Below are 25,714 nucleotides of genomic sequence, written 5' to 3' on the forward strand. Positions count from 1 at the left end.
CAAAGAAATGTACAGTCATCCCTTGCTGCATCGTGATTTTTCAAAAATGAATGAATAAATAATCACTCTTTCATGGTTAAATACAGCCCATTATTAGCTTTTTAATGCACATTTAAGCAAACTGGGCTGAATTAAGCATAAACTTTCAAGCATAAACTGGCTAAATGAAGTAAAATACCAATACAAGACAGAAAAAGCATTCTACCATAATTGTGACCGTAGTGCTGTATTCTACATTGGCCACTAGGTGCCAGTAATTGTTCGGTGAGACAGGCAATAGAGTCGTCACTTGTTCCCAAGGGAACACATTTACTGCGACACTGCACCTAAAAGCCCTATTGTGTCTAAAGCCATTTAAAGCCTTGAATTATGGTCGGGTCTGGAACCAATTAACTCCGATGAACAGGGGATGACTGCATTGCCAGTGTAATTATTGATGCCCTCATAGTGTTCAAGTAGTGCATTAATACGGTTGTTTCATTTGAATATGAAAACACAGTTTTCAGTGAGAAATCAAACAATAGCAGTTAATATGACAAAAAAGGAACATCTAATTCTAATTCACAGAACTGGAGGTAACAATGAGAGGAGTATTTCTTCCTGCTCTTCCATATCCTTTTGCAGTAGAACCTGTTTAATTCGACAAACGTGTCGACATAGACAAACCGATTTTTCGTGGAACTTTAGTTCTCAAATTTTATGTCGACAAAGGCAGTTTGCTATCAGTGATGTGCAGTCAGGGGACACAAATGAAAAATAATAATAATAATGAGAACCTCAAATAAATCTACTGAACTACTGTATATAATATTGGATTTATGCATTGTCTGTATAATTCTAATCGTTTATAACATTTTCTTAAAGTAAAAATAACTGAATTTGCACATGTGTAACCTGAAAGGTGCTTGTCACTGCTGTCCTTCTATAGAGAGAAAAAGGATAGGGTACCAGTACTGAACTCTTTATGATAGATACATCAACTACGTATTTAGTGGTGCAAATACAGACGTGTCCCATTAAAAACAAATAAAATACATTGCAAAACAGATGCATGGCTTTAGCAATTGCTTCAGTATAATTCCTAATGAGCAATTTCATTCATTAAGCATGAAGAACAGCATCGACCCTTTTCAACATAAGATTTTCACAATTTTCTCATCTTTTTAATAACACTGTATGCTATTTAGCCCCCTGAATGAGCCGTACCATGACAATCAATTCCTCAGACTGGAATCCTGTCCAAGTTTATCTTTTGTCCCATGTGCAGCAGATCGTCAGGTGATGGTAGGTCTTCTCCAAATGAGTCAGAACATCGGTTCTTTTCAAGAGAATAACATATATATTTGTGCAATGATTGTCCCCGACAAGGCTTTCTCAGAAGCCTTGAATATGGCAGTAGGCCTCCAAGCTAGAGAAAAGAATGTAAAGGAACCACAGTCCAAGCAAAATCAGTGACGTCAGGATTTTTGGGATCCGTGGCCCCCCCAGTTCGCCACCTATGGACGGCCTCCGGCGTAGCATCAACACTCCCATTGTGAGGAAGGCAAATATGGTGAAGAGTGTGACAGAGAAGGCCAGTGAACCAGGGTCCACGTGGAAAACCTTACCTTTGGCTTCCCAATAAATGGCGGCCACAGACCAAGCTACACCAATTCCCAGGAACACATTAACTGCATTGCTTCCAGTCACATTACCGACGGATGCATCTGCGTATTGGTCCTGGGTTGCAGCCACTTTACTCGCAAAGGTATCTGTGGGAATAAACGTTATATTGTATATTCTGTGTGTCTTCAAACATCAGTCAAAATCATCAAAAAAAGGCCCGTACCAAGATGGACTGTTCTGACAAAAACCTACAGGAATAAACAGTATGCCAAACACTTACCAGGAAGTGAGGTCCCCAGGGCCACAAACACCACTGCCGTTACAGTGTCTCTTAGCCCAACTGTGCAGCCAAAATGGGAAGCAAGGTCTCCAATGATGGCTGTTAAGAAGCCGATGACGGAAATCGACACTATGAAGCATGCCCACCCATTCCAGTACTGAGTTGGCGGGACACAAGCGAACACAACTTTCCAAAAAATGCACAAAATGTGCATGAAATAGTCAAAGCAGTTTGGCATTGGCTGCTCTTCTCCCTCGTCTCGATCGCCTGTTTAAAGAAGAAACACAGGTCATGTCATCCTGCGCAAGATACGAACATCAATTAGTCCCTGCATGTCAATGTTGCAGCCTAAACTATGGTAATGGTTTTATTTCATTTGAACATGCATCAGATTACAATTGAATGCATCACATAATCAGTTCACAGTTCCACATGTCCAAAAGGAGTAGGAAGAAGCAAAGCTTATTAAATCCTACCCCTCCATCTGGTACTTTTACAATCAGTAACTGTTACATTTGTTCACTTCCTGCTTTCCTAATATAGTTTAAGTTTAATTTTTTTTTCTTTTGGGGTTTTTTATGTTATTTTTGTCACGTACCAAAGTACGATGTGATATGACTATACAGTGACATAATGGGTACCATAGTAACTGTCAATATAGTGATATATATACAGTGAAGAAAATAAGTATTTGAACACCCTGCTATTTTGCTATTTCTCCCACTTAGAAATCATGGAGGGGTCTGAAATTTTCATCGTAGGTGCATGTCCACTGTGAGAGAGATAAACTAAAAAGAAAAATCCAGAAATCACAATGCATGATTTTTTAACAATTTATTTGTGTGATACAGCTGCTAATAAGTATTTGAACACCTGTGTATCATCTAGAATTCTGACCCTGAAAGACCTGTTAGTCTGCCCATTAGAAGTCCACCTGCACTCCATGTATCATCCTGAATCAGATGCACCTGTTTGAGGTCGTTAGCTGCATAAAGACACCTGTCCACCCCATACAATCAGTAAGACTTTAACTTGTAACATGGCGAAGACCAAAGAGCTGTCCAAAGACACCAGAGACAAAATTGCACACCTCCACAAGGCTGGAAAGGGCTACGGAGCAATTACCAAGCAGCTTGGTGAAAAAAGGTCCACTGTTGGAGCTATCATTAGAAAATGGAAGAAGCTAAACATGACGGTCAATCTCAATCGGAGTGGAGCCCCATGCAAGATATCACCTCGTGGGGTCTCAATGATTCTAAGAAAGGTGAGGAATCAGCCCAGAACTACACGACAGGACTTGGTCAATGACCTGAAAAGAGCTGGGACCACCGTTTCCAAGGTTACTGTAGGTAATACACTAAAACGTCATGATGTGAAATCATGCATGGCACGAAAGGTTCCCCTGCTTAAACCAGCACATGTCAAGGCCCGTCTTAAGTTTGCATATGACCATTTGGATGATACAGAGGAGTCATGGGAGAAAGTTTTATGGTCAGATGAGACCAAAATAGAACTTTTTGGTCATAATTCAAATAAGCGTGTTTGGAGGAAGAAGAATGAAGAGTACAATCCGAAGAACACCATCCCTACTGTGAAGCATGGGGGTGGTAGCATCATGCTTTGGGGGTGTTTTTCTGCACATGGGACAGGACGAGTGCACTGCATTAAAGAGAGGATGACTGGGGCCGTGTATTGTGAGATTTTGGGGAACAACCTCCTTCCCTCTGTCAGAGCATTGAAGATGGGTCGTGGCTGGGTCTTCCAACACGACAACGACCCGAAGCACACAGCCAGGAAAACCAAGGAGTGGCTCCGTAAGAAGCATATCAAGGTTCTAGCATGGCCCAGCCAGTCTCCAGACCTGAACCCAATCGAAAATCTTTGGAGGGAGCTCAAACTCCGTGTTTCTCAGCGACAGCCCAGAAACCTGACTGATCTAGAGAAGATCTGTGTGGAGGAGTGGGCCAAGATCCCTCCTGCAGTGTGTGCAAACCTGGTGAAAAACTACAGGAAACGTTTGACCTCTGTAATAGCAAACAAAGGCTACTGTACCAAATATTAACATTCATTTTCTCAGGTGTTCAAATACTTATTAGCAGCTGTATCACACAAATAAATTGTTAAAAAATCATGCATTGTGATTTCTGGATTTTTCTTTTTAGTTTATCTCTCTCACAGTGGACATGCACCTACGATGAAAATTTCAGACCCCTCCATGATTTCTAAGTGGGAGAAATAGCAAAATAGCAGGGTGTTCAAATACTTATTTTCTTCACTGTATATATATATATATATATATATATATAGCACATCATGACTGGTTCAAGACTCTTCATCCTTGTATTTAGCAAACATCAACTGCTTGTATTGTTTCTTGAATTGGCTCATCGTTGTGCATTGTTTGAGGTCCTTACTCAATCCATTCCATAGTTTGATTCCACATACTGAAATGCTATGGCTTTTTAACGTAGTCCTAGCATAGAAGTGTTTCAAATGTAGTTCTTCCCTGAGATCATATTTCTCCTCTCTTGTAGAGAAATATTGGATGACATTTTTAGGTAATTGGTTATTTTTAGCCTTATGCATTATTTTAGCTGTTTTAACAAGATTAACTATATCAGCAAGTTTAAGTATTTGTGATTTTAGAAATAAGGAGTTAGTATGTTCTCTGTAGGCGGCATTATGAATTATCCTTACTGGCCTTTTTTGATGATTGCTTTTATAGTTATTACCCCATATTTCCACACAATAAGTAAGATATAGTCGAAACAGATAGCAATAAAGAGTGTGGAGTGTGTGATTGAGAACAAATTTTGCTTTGTTCAATATTGAAATATTTCTGGCCACCTTATGTTGTGTATTCGTAATATGAGGTTTCCAGCTCATATTTTCATCTATTGTGATCCCCAGATGTGTATTTTCCTTCACCCCTTTCAAATGTCTACACCGTCTATTTGTATTTGACACATTTTGAAACTAGACACTAGATGGCAGTAAATGCTGAAGCTTTTGAGCGCTGCTCAGTGACAAATTTGACTGGCGAAATTAACCAATATGTGCACAGGACAAAGTTGTGAGACCACGGATTGGTTGAATTTGTAATCATGGTTCATAGAAGAACACTTCAGAAGAGCCCAATGTCTGTGTCACTGTCCTGTTAGAGGACCCAAGACCAAAGCTTTCTGACACTGGCCAGCACATCCGCTGCCAGAAAGCTCTGATAGCCTTGAGGTTTCGTTGTACCCTGCACGGATTAAACACGGATACAACAAATCATCCATGCAACATAAGCGAGTCTTCACCTGCATTGACTGTCACTGCTTCGATGAACTGCTCCCTCCATGTATGGGAGCCAATCACCACAGCCAGGCTTGTGTCCTTCAGGAGTTTATCCACAGTGCTCTGTCACGTTCAACAGACACCAGATGAAGGATGAAGATCATGATAGATATTCCACTGTGCGATTAACATTATAAAATATCGAGCAAATTCACTGTGTACGTTGATTTGCTTCTTTTTCACAGAGATTACACAACACTGTAACAATCATCATCATCATCATGTATAATGCAGGCAAGTCAACGCCATGAGTGTTTGGAATGAGTTGCTCCACCATCATTTCACACTTGCACACACTTGATGATACAAACAGTAACATCATGTTAACTTTTAGGTCTACAAAGGAACGCAAGGCATGTTTTCACTGTGTAAAATTAGCTCTAGTTTTAGCATATCCTGACATGCAGGTTGCGCATGAACAGGAAAAGTTAATACTGTAGTTAATATAGTGTTCACTGTTGATGTACAATGAGAAAATGAGACAGGAATTGTTCCAAAACACACAGCATGCGGCTGAAACTGTACCTGATCGAGCACTCCATTGGCAGTCTGTGTGAGAAGGTGTCACGTTGTTAATGAAATCAAATCGTTTTCGACCTATAACTTTTTTATTGACCCTCGGCATATTGTAAAAACAAACTAAATGAAGGGACTGTCCAAATACACGATGTGGCATAGAAAATGGATGAGTGGAACTCTGAAAACATGTTTTGTGTTAATATTTTTGGCTGTCTGGAACAGATTAATTAGATTTACATGATTTCTTATGGGAAAAATGTATTTGGTTAACATACGTTTTGGTTAGAGTTGGACCTTCTCGAATGAGTTTATTCATTCATTCATTCATTTTCTACCACTTATCCGCGGGGGTGCTGGAGCCTATCCCAGCTGTCTTCGGGTAAGACAGGACTACATCCTGGACTGGTCGCCAGCCAATCACAGGGCACATAAAGACAAACAACCATTCACACTCACATTCATACCTATGGATAATTTCTCCTAGCTGTGAGGTCTGCGCACTAACCACTCGACCGCCGTGCAGCCCAGTAATAAAATTATTTCTCATATTTAAAAAATGTAATAAAAATATGTAAACTAATAGAAATCAAAATACATCCAAATTAATATTTTAAGTAATTTTTAAAATTATTATATATATAATGTCAGTGTTTTTTGTACATTTATTTTTTGGCAATATTCATTCATTAATTTTCTACCGCTTATCCTCACGAGGGTCGCGGGGGTGCTGGAGCCTATCCCAGCTGTCTTTTGGGCGAGAGGCAGGGTACACCCTGAACTGGTGGCCAGCCAATCATACCTATGGACAATTTGGAGTCGCCAATTAACCTAGCATGTTTTTGGAATGTGGGAGGAAACCGGAGTACCCGGAGAAAACCCACGCATGCACGGGGAGAACATGCAAACTCCACACAGAGATGGCCGAGGGTGGAATTGAAGCCTGGTCTCCCAGCTGTGAGGTCTGTGCGCTAACCACTCGACAGCCGTGCAGCCCGGTTCTAGTTTATATTATTTCAAAACATGTTTTACATTTTCTTTGCTTACTGCACCCATATGGATTATCATACAATGTCTTTATGAGCGTTTAATTCCACACAATGAACTCTTCAATCAAACGATTATTATGCCCAGATAGATCCATTATTTTTCAACACATGAAATGTCCGATGACTGCTGTAACCGTGCGTGAGTTGGTGTATTGCAAAGGTCATTTTTTCAGTCAACCACACACCTTAAACTCACAGGACTCCTGGATAATGATCTCTATCCTGCTGTGCTCTCCTAGAATGGGCTTGCCCATTTCAGAGATCCTCCTGGCCTCTTCCTCCTCAGGGGTGGGACAGCCTGTTGAGGATGAAACGTAGGTGTGTTCAGGCGGTCATGTATTTGGGCAAATGGTAAAAAAAACAACACAATGTAAACGTCTCACACACAGCTGCACTAGCATGCTCTGCTATACTAAGCTTTTTAGAACGCACAGAAAAGGGAAAGAAATATGTGTTCATCTTTCTTGTGAAAGATGGGCAAAATAAAAAAAAAAACAAGAAAACCAAAAATCACACGTACACATTAAAGGCCGCTGCGTATAGCATATTCATATTTCAAATGCAGAAATTTTACAGGAAGTGATTGTGAATGTACACACCCATTTCAGGTACAGTTATTAGGAGTGTGCAAGGGAGAGCAGCTAAAATTCATCTTCTGCAACTGAGAGACCGACGTCTTTGGAGTATCAAATTCACTTTGTTATACTGTGCTTTAAGTAGGAACATCAATTAAATATTCATGGACACATTATGGACAATTTTTGAAGTAATACTACGACATATGTTTGAAATGCTGTACACTGCACCCCTAAAACACAAATTCAGAACAACTGTGTCTTACCCTGATTAAGCAGTAATGCTGCGAAGACATACATAAGAATTAAATAAGCATATTCCCATAAGCATTCATGCACCTAAGTTTGACAACCAACAAAACAGATCACCATGGTGTCGTCACCAGTCAACCACAGGGTACATTTAGACACAACCACTCATACCCATGGACAATTCTAAGACAATAAGCCCAACGTACATGTCCTCAGGGATGTGGGAGGAAGCTGCAGTAATGACAACCTCGAATAATAACAATTAAGAAAACAACTCAATTGCATACGTGGCCATTAAGTTATTATTATAGTGTATTTTCCCACAAAAAATTCATTTAGTACAGTAACAATGGCATAATTGTTAACAGTGATTAATCATGATTAATTAGTTGGAATTAATCTGATTAAAATGTTTTGTCATTTGACAGCCTTAGTGATTATACACTGATTATCACTATATTGACTATCACTATGGTACCCATTATGTCGAAATAAAAAAAATAAAAAAATTAAAAAATAATGAAAAAATAAATAAAATAAAAACAATAAAAACTTAAATTATATTAGAAAGGCAGGAAGTGAACAAATGTAACAGTTACTGATTGTAAAAGTACCAGATGGAGGGGTAGGATTTAATAAGCTTTGCTTCTTCCTACTCCTTTTGGAGTGTGAACTGATTATGTGATGCATTCAATTGTAATCTGATGCATGTTCAAATGAAAATAAAACCATTACCATTACCATACATGAGAAAATATATACTTCTGAATATGAAAAGTTATTAAAAATGGTTTCCACATACCAGAGAGTCCTCGTTTCAGCCATTTAGGCTCCTCAAGCACAATGAAGAACCGTTCTTGTTTTTCATACTCCTCCACATTTATAATGTGAACTTGTAATGTCTGACTGGAAGGGTGCAAGAAGACACAAACATACTATATTTTATTCCCACAAAATATCAATCGAGAAGCTAATGTGATAAAAATGCATTTGCTGTAGTAATATAAAAGAAAGATTCTAAATTAGTCCACTGGGTTCAAATCGTAATATAATAATAGAGCATTATTTGTAAAAAAAAAACAATCATTGAACTCATATGTAGTGACATGAAACCCTGATGAGACAGGACATACATACAGGTAAAAGTTCTCCCATTCTGTGTGGAAGTGGTACGTTTTGGCTTCTTATTTTGTCCGTCTTCATTGGAAACCTTTTCGTAGTTTACAATAAACAAATTGGAGGCTAACTAGTTCACTCGCTAGCATCTACGCCATCACATCCACCGTGCATTTTGGCCAATTGAAAGCCTGCAAAAGCTGCTGCAGCCGACTTATCCGCACATTATCATGCATCTGTTTATCAATATAGTTATTAAACGTCCTCACTATTGCAGATTTATACTACAAGACAACAAACAACAACAAAAAAAATCATCAGATTCTATTGGCGGTCCTCATTACATAACTGCTTCATTACTAAATGTATAATTAGTCTGCAGGCAAATGCAGTTTCTATAACCTGCAAATTTAATGGGAAAATGATCAGTCAGTTTACATGGGGTAAACTTCCTGCACCCGATAACACCAGAGGACAGGATTACAGGATTACCTCACAACTTGATACCCATCAAATTGTGAGGTAATAGACAAGTTCCCCTCTGACTGGGCAGGGTGAATGACAAACTCATTCAGCGAAGACTAAATTGACCCTTTGTCTGAAGCACTAATGGGAAATGTAAAGTGCATAGAGGAGGACTGAGGATGCGTGATAATCAATACAAAGTCCTTTTCACAGTAATGTAAACAAAAACTGGACCGATCATACTAATTCAGAGTGTCACACAATCTACAGTATTGATTTTATTTACACCTCTGAAAATACACAATGCAGTATTGTAGTATTTACACAGGTGGTCCTCGGTTTACAGTGTAGCGCACCAAAGAAAAGGAAAGCCATCACCATGGAAGTAAATTGAGCCACTTTAGCGTATACTGTATGTATGTACTACAGTTGCTACCCAACCGTTATATAATAGAAAACAGCATGGGGGCTGTTTGGCGGGGTGGCGCCCCCTAACACTGTATGAACAAAAATCATTTTTGTTCAATTGGAGACTAGGGCTGCTTCAATCATTTACCCAATTAACGGGCCAAGTATTTTGGTAAGAAGTTATATACACTATTTCCAGCTGTGTACGTTTATCAGGTCACATGTTTATTGCACAGTTATTGCACAGTTATTATACAGGATCTTTGGAAAAAGTTTTTGTTATGAAGTCTGACCGAAATACCAAACCGCAAACTGTTGGTGTTTGGTCTGTCTCGGGATTAACCGACTAAAAACAAGCTTTAGATTAATCGACTGAGACAATTCATGATGCATGATGATGCCTTCACACTTTTTAACCATCTATTCTCTCAAAGCCTCACCTGGTCTGTTCATTGGTAAATTCCAGCTCGCCTCTGGTCTCCTCGTAGTCCACTCCAGCTTTAGCACTGCCGTCCTCTGTGTGATACGGTACAGAAACGGTACCCCTGGAACCTGAGTTCCTCACCACCGTCACCGTCAGCGTGCCTGTACTCTCACTCACCCGCAGAACCCCCTGACCAAAGGTGAAGATGCCAGCATGGTCATCGTCCAAGATAGTGACAGTGGCAACCAGCGGCTCCACCAGCCTGCCCTTGGGGGAACCTCCTGTCCCGTCATCGCCACCCTCTTCTAACCTCAGATTGTGAAGACGCACAAAGAAATGCTCGTCCTCTTCGAAAATGTCGTCATCCAAAATGTTCACCTGGAAAGTGACGAGAAATTTCTTTTTTTTTGGATGAATCCACAAGGCAAAATATGATTCGTATAAAAAATGGAAACACACTGGAATGGCAGTCGACATAAAATATAATTTATATAACTTAATTTCGGCTGCACGCTGGTCGCGTGGTTAGCGCGCAGGCCTCACAGTTGGGTTCAATTCCACCCTCGGCCATCTCTGTGTGGAGTTTGAATGTTCTCCAAACTTTCCAAAAACATGCTAGGTTAATTGGCGACTCCAAATTGTCCATAGGTATGAATGTGAGTGTGAATGGTTGTTTGTCTATATGTGCCCTGTGATTGGCTGGCGACCAGTTCAGGGTGTACCCTGCCTCTCGCCCAAAAGACAGCTGGGATAGGCTCCAGCACCCCCGCGACCCTCGTGAAAAATAAATAAAAAAAATAAAAATAAATTTTTTTTAAATTACTTAAAATATTAATTTGGATGTATTTTGATTTCTATTAGTTTACATATTTTTATTACATTTTTTAAATATGAGAAATAATTTTATTACTGCGCTGCACGGCAGTCGAGTGGTTAGCGCGCAGACCTCACAGCTAGGAGAAATTGTCCATAGGTATGAATGTGAGTGTGAATGGTTGTTTGTCTATATGTGTCCTGTGATTGGCTGTCCATCAGTCCAGGATGTAGTCCTGTCTTGCCCGAAGACAGTTGGTGTAGGCTCCAGCACCCCCGCAGATAAGTGGTAGAAAATGAATAAATGAATGAATGAATAACTTAATTTCACTTAGCTCACCTTGATCTCTTTCCGAGTATCCCCTGGCTTAAAGGTCAGGGTTCCTTCACTAAATTCATAGTCGGCTCCGGCATTGGCAGAACCGTTTTCCGTGCAGTAATCCACATAGAAAGTGTTCTGTCCGGTCCCCCCATCAAGGACCACCCAGAGGCTCAACGTTCCACAGTTCTCTGTGCACTGATACTGGCCACTCTCAAAGCAAATATGAGAGCATGTGAGTTTGTCGTCTTCCTGACCTGCAGCACCAGCACGGCGTGAGTGTTCCGCGGCGTGTTTCCTCAGTAAGTTTCCAGCACCGATTAACAAACGAGTGGCCTGGATGCGGTAAAACGCTCGACTTTTCTTCTGCTGAACCAACGCAGAGTAATTGGCCATTTCAATAAGCTGGTCAATGTTTTTGTCTGGGTGTTTATCCTTCAGGTCTTTCAGGATACGGACCACCTGCAGCGTAACAAGATTATCAACAAGATAACGTAAAATAATGTAACACATATGTTTTTCCTTACCTCATCCTTGTTCTGGTCGATGTCACTTCCTGTTTGTACGGAAACTGTCACACTTGAGGGCTTTGCAGTGCACAAAATGCCATCCGAAGTCTTTCCATCCATGATAACGTCACTAAATTTGGGTTCGAGGTCACCCTCCATTTCCACAACAATACCGTGTCGTTTGTCAGCACGGTAACGTTTATGCATATATTTGTAGAAAAGCAAGCGGCGGTCAGCAATCCACGCCAGTAAAACGCACACTGGGAAGTAAAGCAGCGTCACCATAGCTTCCCACACCTGAAAATAAACGCAAGGTCAGCTTTAAATGACGTAAAAACTAGATTGATTAAATGATGAACAATGAATGAAACGTACCTCTACGATCCCAGGTGATATCACAGCAAGTATGAGGTACAGCCAAATGTAGGCAAAGATACTCCAGAAAGATGTAATAAAAAATACTCGCAGGTGCTTGATCTTACGAGACTCTCCATCGGGGATCACCCACACGCATAAACTGATAATTACAAACATATTGAAGGCGGCACTGCCCACAATGGTACCCGGGCCCAGATCCCCTGCTGCAAAGTTATGGCCGCACACCTGTCAAGTAAAAGTGACATAAATGACTTAAAACCAGGACACAATAGTCACGTTTACATGGACCCAGTGAATGCTGAGATATGACGTAACACGCAGCTCGAGACGTTCTTCGATTAAAAAAAATGGAGGCGAGCAATCGGCACTGGAGTGCTGCGGAAAGTTTGTTTTTGATTCAAACTAAATTTCAAGACTGGACAAATGAAAAACTGGCAATACGGAGTTATTCCAACAAGGGAAAGAGAAACTCAAGGAAGTCGGTATCACGTGATGTTGGTGTTTACGCTTTACTGCGCATGCCCCATTGACTATTCTGGTTGATTATAGCGGCGCATGTAGACACGCGATCGGAATATTCCTTTCCATGGATACCATTGCTTTCGGAAAGGTCATTCGGAAAGAGAAAAACTCCTCATGTAAACGTGGCTAATGTGTCTCCGATAGATTCATATACCTCAATGACGGAAAGCAGGATTTCAGGAGCAGAAGAGCCCAGAGCCATGAGCGTGAGGTTGGAGACAGTTTCATTCCAGATTCGGACTGAGGTTACTGTTGTCTCTCCGCTGGGTTGGGTGATGGTCACCTCTTTAACCTGTAAGACAGATTGGAATGGTTTAGTTCTTTTGGAATAGGTACATTGAAATATGTCACATGATACATTCATTCATTCATTCATTCATTTTCTACCGCTTTTTCCTCACAAGGGTTGCGGTGGCGTCTTCGGCTGTCTTCGGGCAAGAGGCAGGGTACACCCTGGACTGGTCGCCAGCCAATCACAGGGCACATATAGACAAACAACCATTCACACTCACATTCATACCTATGGACAATTTGGAGTCGCAAATTAACCTAGCATGTTTTTGGAATGTGGGAGGAAACCGGAGTAACCAGAGACCCAGAGACGGGGAGACCATGCAAACTCCACACAGCGATGGCCGAGGGTGGAATTGAACCCTGGTCTCCTAGCTGTGAGGTCTGCGCGCTAAACACTAGACAGCCGTGCCGCCCCGCACATGATACAAATATGCTAAAAATATTCTGGAACAGTCAAACATACCTGAGAGGTAATGACTTCGATCGATGCCATAAAGCGGTCTGCAATGATGGATACACCCAGGAAGATGTACATAAGACACAGGAAGTAGATGACAGCCCTCCCCGCTCGCTCCCCAAGTGGCGGATCCAGAGGCAACCACACAGGCAACAGTATGCCCGGTTTACACACGACATTCCCCGCACAAGTCCGCTTGCCCGTGCCTGTGGCGTTACCAGTGGGCTCGGTATGCTGGGGGCCAGATGTTCGTTCAACAACAGCGGGCCTGGCGGAGGTACAAGGGTTGGACAGGAGGAGGACCAAGAGGAGGAGGGGGATGTGACAAGGGAGAGGTCCCATATCTGTTGGAGGCCTGGGGGTTGGTTGGGAGCCGCTGGGTCAGAAGATTTTGCTGGAGAAAGACAAAGAATATTTATGAATGTACACCATTAGATTAGCTGGTTTAGCAATACAGTAGATCCTTGCTTTTCACAGGGGTTGCTTTCTGGGTCCACCAGAAAACAGAGTATGGTGCATTTAAGGAACAAATTGCAAAATCTATGGATGTCCGATAATTATCAGCCCAGTATCATCAGTTGATATCGGTATCAGATTTTTTCCCAATCATGAAAACCGCTATATAAAAAATGTGTTCATGTTACACATATCGGTATCAAAAATTCGACAATATCGTTTTTCTGCAAAAAAGCTAATATCGGACATCCCACGCAAAATCTTCCTAAAAAGCAGTATATATTATTCCACTGTATTTGTCAGGTATACCTTTTGAGTGTTAAGTTGCTGCATGATGAGTTTAGTGTCTTTAGTAAGATGACACCTGTTAGGGATGTCCGGTAATTATCAGCCCAATATCATCAGTTGATATCGGTATCAGATTTTTTCCCAATCATGAAAACCGCTATATAAAAAATGTGTTCATGTTACACATATCGGTATCAAAAATTCGACAATATCAGTTTTCTGCAAAAAAGCTAATATCGGACATCCCACACAAAATCTTCCTAAAAAGCAGTATATATTATTCCACTGTATTTGTCAGGTATACCTTTTGAGTGTTAAGTTGCTGCATGATGAGTTTAGTGTCTTTAGTAAGATGACACCTGTTAGGGATGTCCGGTAATTATCAGCCCAACATCATCAGTTGATATTGGTATAAGATTTTTTCCCAATCATGAAAACCGCTATATAAAAAATGTGTTCATGTTACACATATCGGTATCAAAAATTCGACAATATCGGTTTTCTGCAAAAAAGCTAATATCGGACATCCCACGCAAAATCTTCCTAAAAAGCAGTATATATTATTCCACTGTATTTGTCAGGTATACCTTTTGAGTGTTAAGTTGCTGCATGATGAGTTTAGTGTCTTTAGTAAGATGACACCTGTTAGGGATGTCCGGTAATTATCAGCCCAATATCATCAGTTGATATCGGTATCAGATTTTTTCCCAATCATGAAAACCGCTATATAAAAAATGTGTTCATGTTACACATATCGGTATCAAAAATTCGACAATATCGGTTTTCTGCAAAAAAGCTAATATCGGACATCCCACGCAAAATCTTCCTAAAAAGCAGTATATATTATTCCACTGTATTTGTCAGGTATACCTTTTGAATGTTAAGTTGCTGCATGATGAGTTTAGTGTCTTTAGTAAGATGACACCTGTTAGGGATGTCCGGTAATTATCAGCCCAATATCATCAGTTGATATCGGTATCAGATTTTTTCCCAATCATGAAAACCGCTATATAAAAAATGTGTTCATGTTACACATATCGGTATCAAAAATTCGACAATATCGGTTTTCTGCAAAAAAGCTAATATCGGACATCCCACGCAAAATCTTCCTAAAAAGCAGTATATATTATTCCACTGTATTTGTCAGGTATACCTTTTGAATGTTAAGTTGCTGCATGATGAGTTTAGTGTCTTTAGTAAGATGACACCTGTTAGGGATGCCCGATAATTATCAGCCCAATATCATCAGTTGATATTGGTATCAGATTTTTTCCCAATCATGAAAACCGCTATTTAAAAAATGTGTTCATGTTACACATATCGGTATCAAAATTTCGACAATATCGTTTTTCTGCAAAAAAGCTAATATCGGACATCCCACGCAAAATCTTCCTAAAAAGCAGTATATATTATTCCACTGTATTTGTCAGGTATACCTTTTGAGTGTTAAGTTGCTGCATGATGAGTTTAGTGTCTTTAGTAAGATGACACCTGTTAGGGATGTCCGGTAATTATCAGCCCAATATCATCAGTTGATATCGGTATCAGATTTTTTCCCAATCATGAAAACCGCTATATAAAAAATGTGTTCATGTTACACATATCGGTATCAAAAATTCGACAATATCGGTTTTCTGCAAAAAAGCTAATATCGGACATCCCACACAAAATCTTCCTAAAAAGCAGTATATATTATTCCACTGTATTTGTCAGGTATACCTTTTGAATGTTAAGTTGCTGCATGATGAGTTTAGTGTCTTTAGTAAGATGACACCTGTTAGGGATGCCCGATAATTATCAGCCCAATATCATCAGTTGATATTGGTATCAGATTTTTTCCCAATCATGAAAACCGCTATTTAAAAAATGTGTTCATGTTACACATATCGGTATCAAAATTTCGACAATATCGTTTTTCTGCAAAAAAGCTAATATCGGACATCCCACGCAAAATCTTCCTAAAAAGCAGTATATATTATTCCACTGTATTTGTCAGGTATACCTTTTGAGTGTTAAGTTGCTGCATGATGAGTTTAGTATCTTTAGTAAGATGACACCTGTTAGGGATGTCCGGTAATTATCAGCCCAATATCATCAGTTGATATCGGTATCAGATTTTTTCCCAATCATGAAAACCGCTATATAAAAAATGTGTTCATGTTACACATATCGGTATCAAAAATTCGACAATATCGGTTTTCTGCAAAAAAGCTAATATCGGACATCCCACACAAAATCTTCCTAAAAAACAGTATATATTATTCCACTGTATTTGTCAGGTATATGTCACGATCCGCAAGCTCGCCGGTGTGACAGTTTATTTGGTTTATATTTTCTATGCCTTGGTTCCTGTTTTCATGCTCTTGTTTTGGTAGCGTTTCCTGTTTTGTCTGCCTGCTTTTCTGTTCCCTTATTACTCGCACCTGTTGCTAATTATGTTACCCTTCTATTTAGTTCAGGTGCGTGCTCACTAGTTTGTGGCTGCATTGTTTGCTGTAGCTCTCCACGCTACTCCGACCGTCTTTGCTCGCATCCTGCTGCTGTAAACCATTTCAGTTTATATTAAATTGACTTTCGATCTGCACTTGGATCTCCTGCTCTCTGCATCCTGGGGTCGTGTCGCAATACCGAAGCGTAGGCGTGACAGAATGCAGCCACCAAATGAAGGCGACCTCGCAGAGAGCGACTTTTGGACCTGGCAGATCCTGAAGGCGATGGAAGAGGAGTGCACGAAGTTCACTCCGGAGGAACTGGAGGACATGGTGTGGGGGCCGGATGGCACGCTCATACCCATGGCGTGGGTTCATCCGGGCCCCGTAGATGACACACCGGCCTGGCCGCGACACCGACGTACGTCTCGGCCGCCTCCAGCCAGGGCTCCACGGCGTCAAAAGGTGAAACCGCTCTCTTCCTCCTCGTCACGCCAAGCCAGGGCACAACCCTCAACTCACACAGTCACTGAGTGCTGGCCCATCTCGCTGCTGCCGTTGACTTCGGCCTTGTTCGTCTAGTCCACCGTCCAGGACGACCCCCCGACTGTTTTGCCGGCTACCCACCACCGAACCTCCCTCCACCCATCCCTGCCTTTTTGTGACTTTGGACTTTCTGGACGTCTAGGATCCGTCCTTGAGGGGGGTGTACTGTCACGATCCGCAAGCTCGCCGGTGTGACAGTTTATTTGGTTTATATTTTCTATGCCTTGGTTCCTGTTTTCATGCTCTTGTTTTGGTAGCGTTTCCTGTTTTGTCTGCCTGCTTTTCTGTTCCCTTATTACTCGCACCTGTTGCTAATTATGTTACCCTTCTATTTAGTTCAGGTGCGTGCTCACTAGTTTGTGGCTGCATTGTTTGCTGTAGCTCTCCACGCTACTCCGACCGTCTTTGCTCGCATCCTGCTGCTGTAAACCATTTCAGTTTATATTAAATTGACTTTCGATCTGCACTTGGATCTCCTGCTCTCTGCATCCTGGGGTCGTGTCGCAATACCGAAGCGTAGGCGTGACAGTATACCTTTTGAATGTTAAGTTGCTGCATGATGAGTTTAGTGTCTTTAGTAAGATGACACCTGTTAGGGATGCCCGATAATTATCAGCCCAATATCATCAGTTGATATTGGTATCAGATTTTTTCCCAATCATGAAAACCGCTATTTAAAAAATGTGTTCATGTTACACATATCAGTATCAAAATTTCGACAATATCGTTTTTCTGCAAAAAAGCTAATATCGGACATCCCACGCAAAATCTTCCTAAAAAGCAGTATATATTATTCCACTGTATTTGTCAGGTATACCTTTTGAGTGTTAAGTTGCTGCATGATGAGTTTAGTGTCTTTAGTAAGATGACACCTGTTAGGGATGTCCGGTAATTATCAGCCCAATATCATCAGTTGATATCGGTATCAGATTTTTTCCCAATCATGAAAACCGCTATATAAAAAATGTGTTCATGTTACACATATCGGTATCAAAAATTCGACAATATCGGTTTTCTGCAAAAAAGCTAATATCGGACATCCCACGCAAAATCTTCCTAAAAAGCAGTATATATTATTCCACTGTATTTGTCAGGTATACCTTTTGAGTGTTAAGTTGCTGCATGATGAGTTTAGTGTCTTTAGTAAGATGACACCTGTTAGGGATGTCCGGTAATTATCAGCCCAATATCATCAGTTGATATCGGTATCAGATTTTTTCCCAATCATGAAAACCGCTATATAAAAAATGTGTTCATGTTACACATATCGGTATCAAAAATTCGACAATATCGGTTTTCTGCAAAAAAGCTAATATCGGACATCCCACACAAAATCTTCCTAAAAAGCAGTATATATTATTCCACTGTATTTGTCAGGTATACCTTTTGAATGTTAAGTTGCTGCATGATGAGTTTAGTGTCTTTAGTAAGATGACACCTGTTAGGGATGCCCGATAATTATCAGCCCAATATCATCAGTTGATATTGGTATCAGATTTTTTCCCAATCATGAAAACCGCTATTTAAAAAATGTGTTCATGTTACACATATCGGTATCAAAATTTCGACAATATCGTTTTTCTGCAAAAAAGCTAATATCGGACATCCCACGCAAAATCTTCCTAAAAAGCAGTATATATTATTCCACTGTATTTGTCAGGTATACCTTTTGAGTGTTAAGTTGCTGCATGATGAGTTTAGTGTCTTTAGTAAGATGACACCTGTTAGGGATGTCCGGTAATTATCAGCCCAATATCATCAGTTGATATCGGTATCAGATTTTTTCCCAATCATGAAAACCGCTATATAAAAAATGTGTTCATGTTACACATATCGGTATCAAAAATTCGACAATATCGGTTTTCTGCAAAAAAGCTAATATCGGACATCCCACGCAAAATCTTCCTAAAAAGCAGTATATATTATTCCACTGTATTTGTCAGGTATACCCTTTGAGTGTTAAGTTGCTGCATGATGAATTTAGTGTCCTTAGTAAGATGACACCTGTTACGTTGTATAATAATATAATGACCTCCTGTGATAGCTTGCGATTGGCGATTCCGTGAACCGCACAGTATTTAAACAATTACCAGTAATTTTGAAGTAAAGGATATGTCACATTAGCCACATTGCTGTATAAGAAAAAAAAGTGGAAAAAGTTTGTCCTCATGATGGTCACTGGTCAGCTGGAGCCTATCCCAGCTGACTGAATTAATGTTTGTTGCTATCCTATTGCTTTTTTTTGCTACCATAGCCACCAACACAAAGGCTTGGTATTATTTTAAAGTAAATTGATCTGTCTGAGTCATCTTCACCACATATCCCAATGACATGCGAGAAACTAAAACCTGACTAATAAGCCATGCAACTAGTGTGGTTATGTCTCTTTGGCACCTACAGTATCACCGAATCCACCTCGATAAGAGTGACAGAGCCATTTTTACTTTGCAGCTAGTTTTTTTTTTACATGCAGCTTTGTACTGTTGTCTCTGATGTATGATATGATATGTAACAATTCCCAACTTTAGAAGGAAATTTACAAGAAATTTGAAATTGTTGGGAAAAAACAATATTGAAAAACAGCTGTAATTTTGCGAGAATAAAGTCAAAATATTACAAAATAAATTGTACTCTATTGAGGAAAAAAGCTGCAATTTTACGAGAATAAAGTCTGAATATTATGAGGAAAAATAATGTTATTTTAGTAGCATAGAGTTGAAAAAAAGTTGTAATATTTGGAAAATTTGTTTGGGGGAAAAAGTTAAAATATTATGGAAACAAACTTTAAAAATGTATTATTAAAAAAAGTCATAGCATTACATAAAGACAATTTACAAGGATTATTTAAGAAGAAAGTTGAAACATATAGAAAATTAAAATCCAAAACAGCAAAAATGGGTAAAAAAGCAAAGAGCAAATTTGACACAACTGCATAGTGGACAAGTGGTTTCTGTGATATTTCTGTGTCAATGTGGAATGTAGCCTTCCAAGCACAGTCGGTAAAATACGTCCAAGTTTAACAGTCGGTTTACATCTCAGGTGTGAGCCTAATGGACTATTAGAACGCTCCCGGTCCTTCTACCTACCTCCCACAGGTGACACCGCACGGCATTGTGCATTGTGACTTGAAACAGATACTGGAGTGCTGCATCTTTGATGCAGACTAAACTATGCCCGATCATTATACAGTTGTGATTCAGAAACACAGCCCACAGAGCTTCTGCATCACATTTCACTTTCCAAGCACCGCTATGGTTACCACCACCTCAGACCGAGGACCACCTTACATCAGGATTTGCTTTAGATAAATGTTCCAAACACAGCAGCTAAAAATCGTTTTAAAAGGTACAGTCTTAAGCGTAACACCAATGGATGGAAAACTTTTCTTGTGGAACATTGTGAGAACGAAGCGGAGCCATTGATGATAGTAAATGAGAAGCCACTGCTGCAAGAACTGGATGCATTAATGATTGATGCATTCACCTAAATATAGCAGGGTATCTCTTTCATCATTGTCAGACAATAACAACTCTGTTAGCTTAACATTTAAAAAGGACACCTTACTCTATGTGGGCAATAAACTCACCAAATAAGGATATTGGATTAATATAAATTGCATGATCCATCATACAAACATCCTTTTTATACGATACAAAACGATACAGAACAATCATCTCTACACGGGAGTTGAGATTTCAAGGGACGCTGGCTGTGGAGTGTCAGCTGGGGACATCTTGTCTCCCCTTACTGCGTCTGACATGGTTAATACCTGTCAGCACTGATTTGTGATTAGCTGGTATTATGTTATAGCAGTGCTTCTCAAATAATGTTTTTTTTGGATCAGTCTTTGATATTTTGTAGAACCTGTTGGACTTTGAAAGTTATACGACCTATCTGGCAATGTTAAAGAATCCTTTAAAAAAAATTATTGGATCCAGACAGTGATCTGGATCACCCACAAAATTTTATCAAATCTTCCATATCCCATATCCATATCCCCTCTGAAAATTCCTGAAAATTTCATCCAAATACAAGTGTAAAGGTGACTATAGGGTTGTTTCCTGTCTACAAGGCTCTAATAATGTTTTTACAAAGTCATAAGCAGGGTTTTCTACACAAATGTTAATTAATTAATTCATTTATTTTCTATCGCTTATCCTCACGAGAGTCATGGGGGGTGCTGGAGCCTATCCCAACTGTCTTCGGGCGAGAGGCGGGGTACACTCTGGGCTGGTCGCCAGCCAATCACAGAGCACATATAGACAAACAACCATTCACACTCACATTCATACCTATGGACAATTTCTCCTAGCTGTGAGGTCTGCGCGCTAACCACTCGACCGCTGTGCAGCCCAGTAATAAAATTATTTTTCATATTTAAAAAATGTAATAAAAATATGTAAACTAATAGAAATCAAAATACATCCAAATTAATATTTTAAGTAATTTAAAAAATTATTATACATATATAATGTCAGTGTTTTTTGTACATTTATTTTTTGGCAATATTCATTAATTCATTTATTTTCTACCGCTTATCCTCACAAGGGTCGCTGGAGCCTATCCCAGCTGTCTTTTGGGCGAGAGGCGGGGTACACCCTGGACTGGTGGCCAGCCAATCACAGGGCACATATAGACAAACAACCATTCATACTCACATTCATACCTATGGAAAATTTGGAGTCGCCAATTAACCTAGCATGTTTTTGGAATGTGGGAGGAAACCGGAGTACCCGAAGAAAACCCACACATGCACGGGGAGAACATGCAAACTCCACACAGAGATAGCCTAGGGTGGGATTGAAGTCCGATCTCCTAGCTGTGAGGTCTGCACGCTAACCACTCGAACATCTTGCAGCCTACACAAATATTCCATTCATTAATACCGAATCCTACTTCTCTGAAATTGATTTATAATGGTTGGGTCTGGAACCAATTAACAGCGATAAACGAGGAACTAAGACTGACTCAACTGTGTCTCAGAGCCAGCCAATCAGGTACAAAGTGCATAGTCATGTGGCACCGGTGCTGAAAAAAAGTGTACGTGTGAGCACAGACATTTGTTAAAAAGTTATCTGGTTGTTTTCTCTGTTTAACAGAACTTTCCATGGAGGACAATCACTGCAAATATTTAAGCGAGCTGAAAGTTTAGTTATATGTTAGTCAATGGATACAAGACAGTGACAGAATACCAAGACGACAAGAGGATGCAGTGATTTGACGTGAAACAACAGGAACCACACGCAACTCTCTTGGTTCTGTATGACTACATGTCTACTGTTTAAAATACACTCAAAATAGTACAAATGTCAATTCAGTGTATGAATTACACGCAAGCTAAAGCACTGCAAATTGTTTAATTGTTTTTTGAAGCAGGAAAAAACAACCTTAAGCCATGCATAGTGTTTCTGCCACGTCAGAACTGATATCACTCTGCAAGCCCGACTGATCACAAGGCTTAGTTTACAGCACGGCAGACAATACCACACTGTACACGTCTTCGGGTTCACTGATCTACTGCGTTAGAAAGTGGGTTAGACTCCAGGGTTATTACTTTGAAGGAGAAAACTTAACGTAATGTAAGCTAACATTATGTTCAGTGGTCAATCAAAGTTTGATCTGCGGAAGTCGGCTGCGGACGACGCTGTTCAGATTGTTGCAAAGATCACGTGACAATATCATGGAGTGCATTTCACTTTATGCAATACACATACTTTGTCTACAGAATACTCAAGTCACAAGCGGAAGACCGTTTACGAGATTCGTCCTGCGCCACTATAGCCTTAGACAGGCTCATTGCTGGTATATATGATACACAGAGGGGATTTAAGCTTTACCATTAATAATGCACTGTGAAACAACAACAGTGGCTTGAGGGTAAAGGGAGACCAACAAGTCTTTGCGTTCGACTCCGGGTAAACAATACATTGGTTTTTCTTGTCTCTCATCCCTTCCACTCAGCTATGAGCTCAGCTGGAAGACATCTTCATGGAAGACGGACTGACTGAGGGACACAAAGTGGACAGAAAGGGTTTATTTGACAAGGAACTGACAGCCAGGAGACAGCAGCTCCAGTGGTTTCTATTACATGATATCCTCTGTCTGTGCATTGGCAACCCTGTCACCTTAGAAGCACCATCACTCTCCACTTCAGCTTGAACCTAGCACACTCAATCCAAACACAAGACACCATTTTGGATGGAGCGCCATTGTCCATCAGAAATGGGGAACAGGGCCGACAAGATGGAACTATGAATGCTGCATTTCAGCGAATAAGGAACTTTACCCATTCTTGTTGCACTTTCCTAAAGAGAAACCTTGCAAACTGGGGATGACCAAAGAGGCACACCTGAACACACAATATTACTCGTGGAAACTATGACAACAAAACAGACAACCACAAACATTGACTTGCTCCTGCTCATGTGATGCAATTAAAGAGAAACTAGTAACTACTAGACTAAAACGTTACCTCTTTAATAGTGAAAATGTGAATAAAAGCGTCATTATTTCTGGTCAAAATCCCCCCCGCCGTTGCTCCAAACAATGCACTAATATTTATGAATGAATTAAATTTAAAAGAAACAAGAGAATGGGGAGTACTATAATTGATACACCCATAAAAAGTCTATTTTCAACACACCAACCCCTACTGCTAGCTTGATTTTAATGTTCCCCCTCTGATTTCAGATCACCATTTGCAATAAATACGACTATATTGTATAGAAATGATCTGGATTAGAAGTCAGTCCACAACTCCAAAACCTATCAAGATAAATTTTTGCTGGTTGCTGCAAATTATCGTTGATATTCAATATTATCAGCAACATTTTTGAGACCGTTTTTTCATGAAGTCACATTTGAACCACCAGATGGTACTCAAGTATGGTGTACTTGGGCGAGACACTAGCTTGGCACGGAAGTATGCATATTTTTGCATGTAGTCAGCGACACCGTCTGTGAGCGTGAACCATTTTGAACTGTTTTGTTTATATCTGCCAACCAAATGAATTAACTGTCGGGACGAAGGCTCTTGAAGTACGATAGAGGTTAACATGAAGAGTTTCCCAGGGAGAGTTAGGTCAACTCCACCGTTTTACTGGGGGGGAAACGTGAGAGAAACGTGAGGTGTAGTATTGCTCTTTGTCCTGTGGCAGCTGAAATGGCACGAGTATCATTGGCAGCATACAATGCCGTAGCGTTGGTTTACTTGAGCTGTCACTGAGGTGGGATGGGTTGCGTTTCAGGGGCGGTAGCTGCAAGCTTTAGCGGTTGACTTTTTAGGATTTTAGCCTCAGAACTTCAGTAAATGCCTAATTCAAGATGAATGCCTTCACCTAAATGATAGTACACGAATAAGATTAAATATATTAAAATGAACTTGAACATTGCAAAGGCCCCTCTCTGAAACTGAACAGGAAGTCAGTGTTCACATTTTACTGCTGTGTATCTGAGATAATTTATCGACATTGCTTAAAAATATATATTGTTCATAATTATGTCGCTATAGTGGAATAGTGTTTAGAAGACATTATGTAAACATGACATGACTTACTGTCTTGGGCCAACTTTGACAAAGTGGTCGTTAGTTTTGTTTTTTCCCCATGTAGCGGCGGAATAGCATCCTTTTTCAAAATGAGTTTACACCGTACTTAACCATACTAAGCCGAATACTTTTTAGAAAGGTATTCTTTTGAAGCGGTCATCAGTGAAATAATCAATGCGAAGGACACAGAGCTCCAGGTGGGCGTCCATCTGCTTCTCATGCTTTGCACTCGCTTCGTCCGTTGTTGTCTTTTGGAAAAGAAAACCATCTTAACAGTATCACTCGAACACTGTGAACATCCAGCAGCAACACGACCTTTTGGCCCAAGTACTACAGTATATGTTGAACCAAACCAAGTTGAAGCAAACAATGTACATCATAATTATACACAATATGTAATGTATAATGAATGATGTCAGTTACCTTTTAACAATTATACAATTTTTTTTCATACATTAACTAATATACTGATATTAACTAATGTACTAAAGAAAAGCCTTATATAAAGGCGACAGTTGTATTGACACTGTGGTTGTAGTTTCCATCTATATCTTGCATCCTGGGTGCTTTGTATCTGTGTCCACTTATTTAGTATTAAGTGCAAGACAATTTTGCACTTAATTTCATGACAGTAATAACAAAACTAAACTAGCGACTTACCATTCCAAACAAGTACATGAATAAATATGTTTCTACAATGTGGATACAGCTTACAATTAGTCAATTCTACTTGTTACTATGGAAACAAAAATTTAACTAGTTTTAAATTTGTACTTTCACTTCGAGAGGATTCTTTCACTGGATACAATTAATAACTTGGTTCAATGTGGGCCTAGCATCACAAAATGTTTTAGCCTTTAACCTACGCGGAAGACCCATCTTCACGGTGTCTTACCTTCCGGTTTAGCGCAGAGCCCCAGGTAACGATTACATTTTTTTTCTAAAATGACGCCGTTTTTCCTTCTCCTCGTCTTCACCGACTCATTCACTCGCCGTGTCAACTTTTACCGGTGTTTTTTTTTCACTTCGGTTTTCATCTGTGATGCTTGGAGTCCACGCGGCAAGTCACATGATGCATTCACTGTCTCCTCCCCCAGTTGTTCAACTCGGATTCACGCATGAAGCCAA

At 40.1% G+C, this 25,714-nt stretch overlaps 1 protein-coding gene across 3 annotated transcripts; it reads right to left on the bottom strand.

The window, feature by feature from the left end:
* Nucleotides 1–707: 707 nt before the first annotated feature.
* On the bottom strand, nt 708–25,628 carry slc8a2a (solute carrier family 8 member 2a). Of its 3 annotated transcripts, XM_078787575.1 has the most exons (14): nt 25,482–25,628; nt 13,540–13,715; nt 13,328–13,365; nt 12,725–12,862; nt 12,046–12,273; nt 11,689–11,967; nt 11,183–11,623; nt 10,046–10,407; nt 8,419–8,522; nt 7,631–7,648; nt 6,975–7,087; nt 5,188–5,287; nt 1,886–2,152; nt 708–1,751 (listed from the first exon to the last, which is right to left on the bottom strand). In XM_078787575.1, exons 2-14 carry the CDS (start codon nt 13,661–13,663, stop codon nt 1,375–1,377), a joined length of 2,589 nt encoding a protein of 862 aa, XP_078643701.1. In that variant the 5' UTR covers nt 13,664–13,715; nt 25,482–25,628; the 3' UTR covers nt 708–1,374. The 3 variants fall into 3 exon arrangements, with proteins under 3 accessions (XP_078643701.1, XP_057943473.2, XP_057943474.2); XM_058087490.2 differs by having other exon boundaries at nt 13,328–13,715; XM_058087491.2 differs by lacking the exon at nt 7,631–7,648 and having other exon boundaries at nt 13,328–13,715.
* Nucleotides 25,629–25,714: the final 86 nt, after the last annotated feature.

This window comes from Doryrhamphus excisus, linkage group LG21 (genome assembly GCF_037039965.1).
Source record: "Doryrhamphus excisus strain RoL-2023G ecotype Guam linkage group LG21, RoL_Dexc_Guam_v1.1, whole genome shotgun sequence".
NCBI lineage: Eukaryota > Metazoa > Chordata > Actinopteri > Syngnathiformes > Syngnathidae > Doryrhamphus > Doryrhamphus excisus.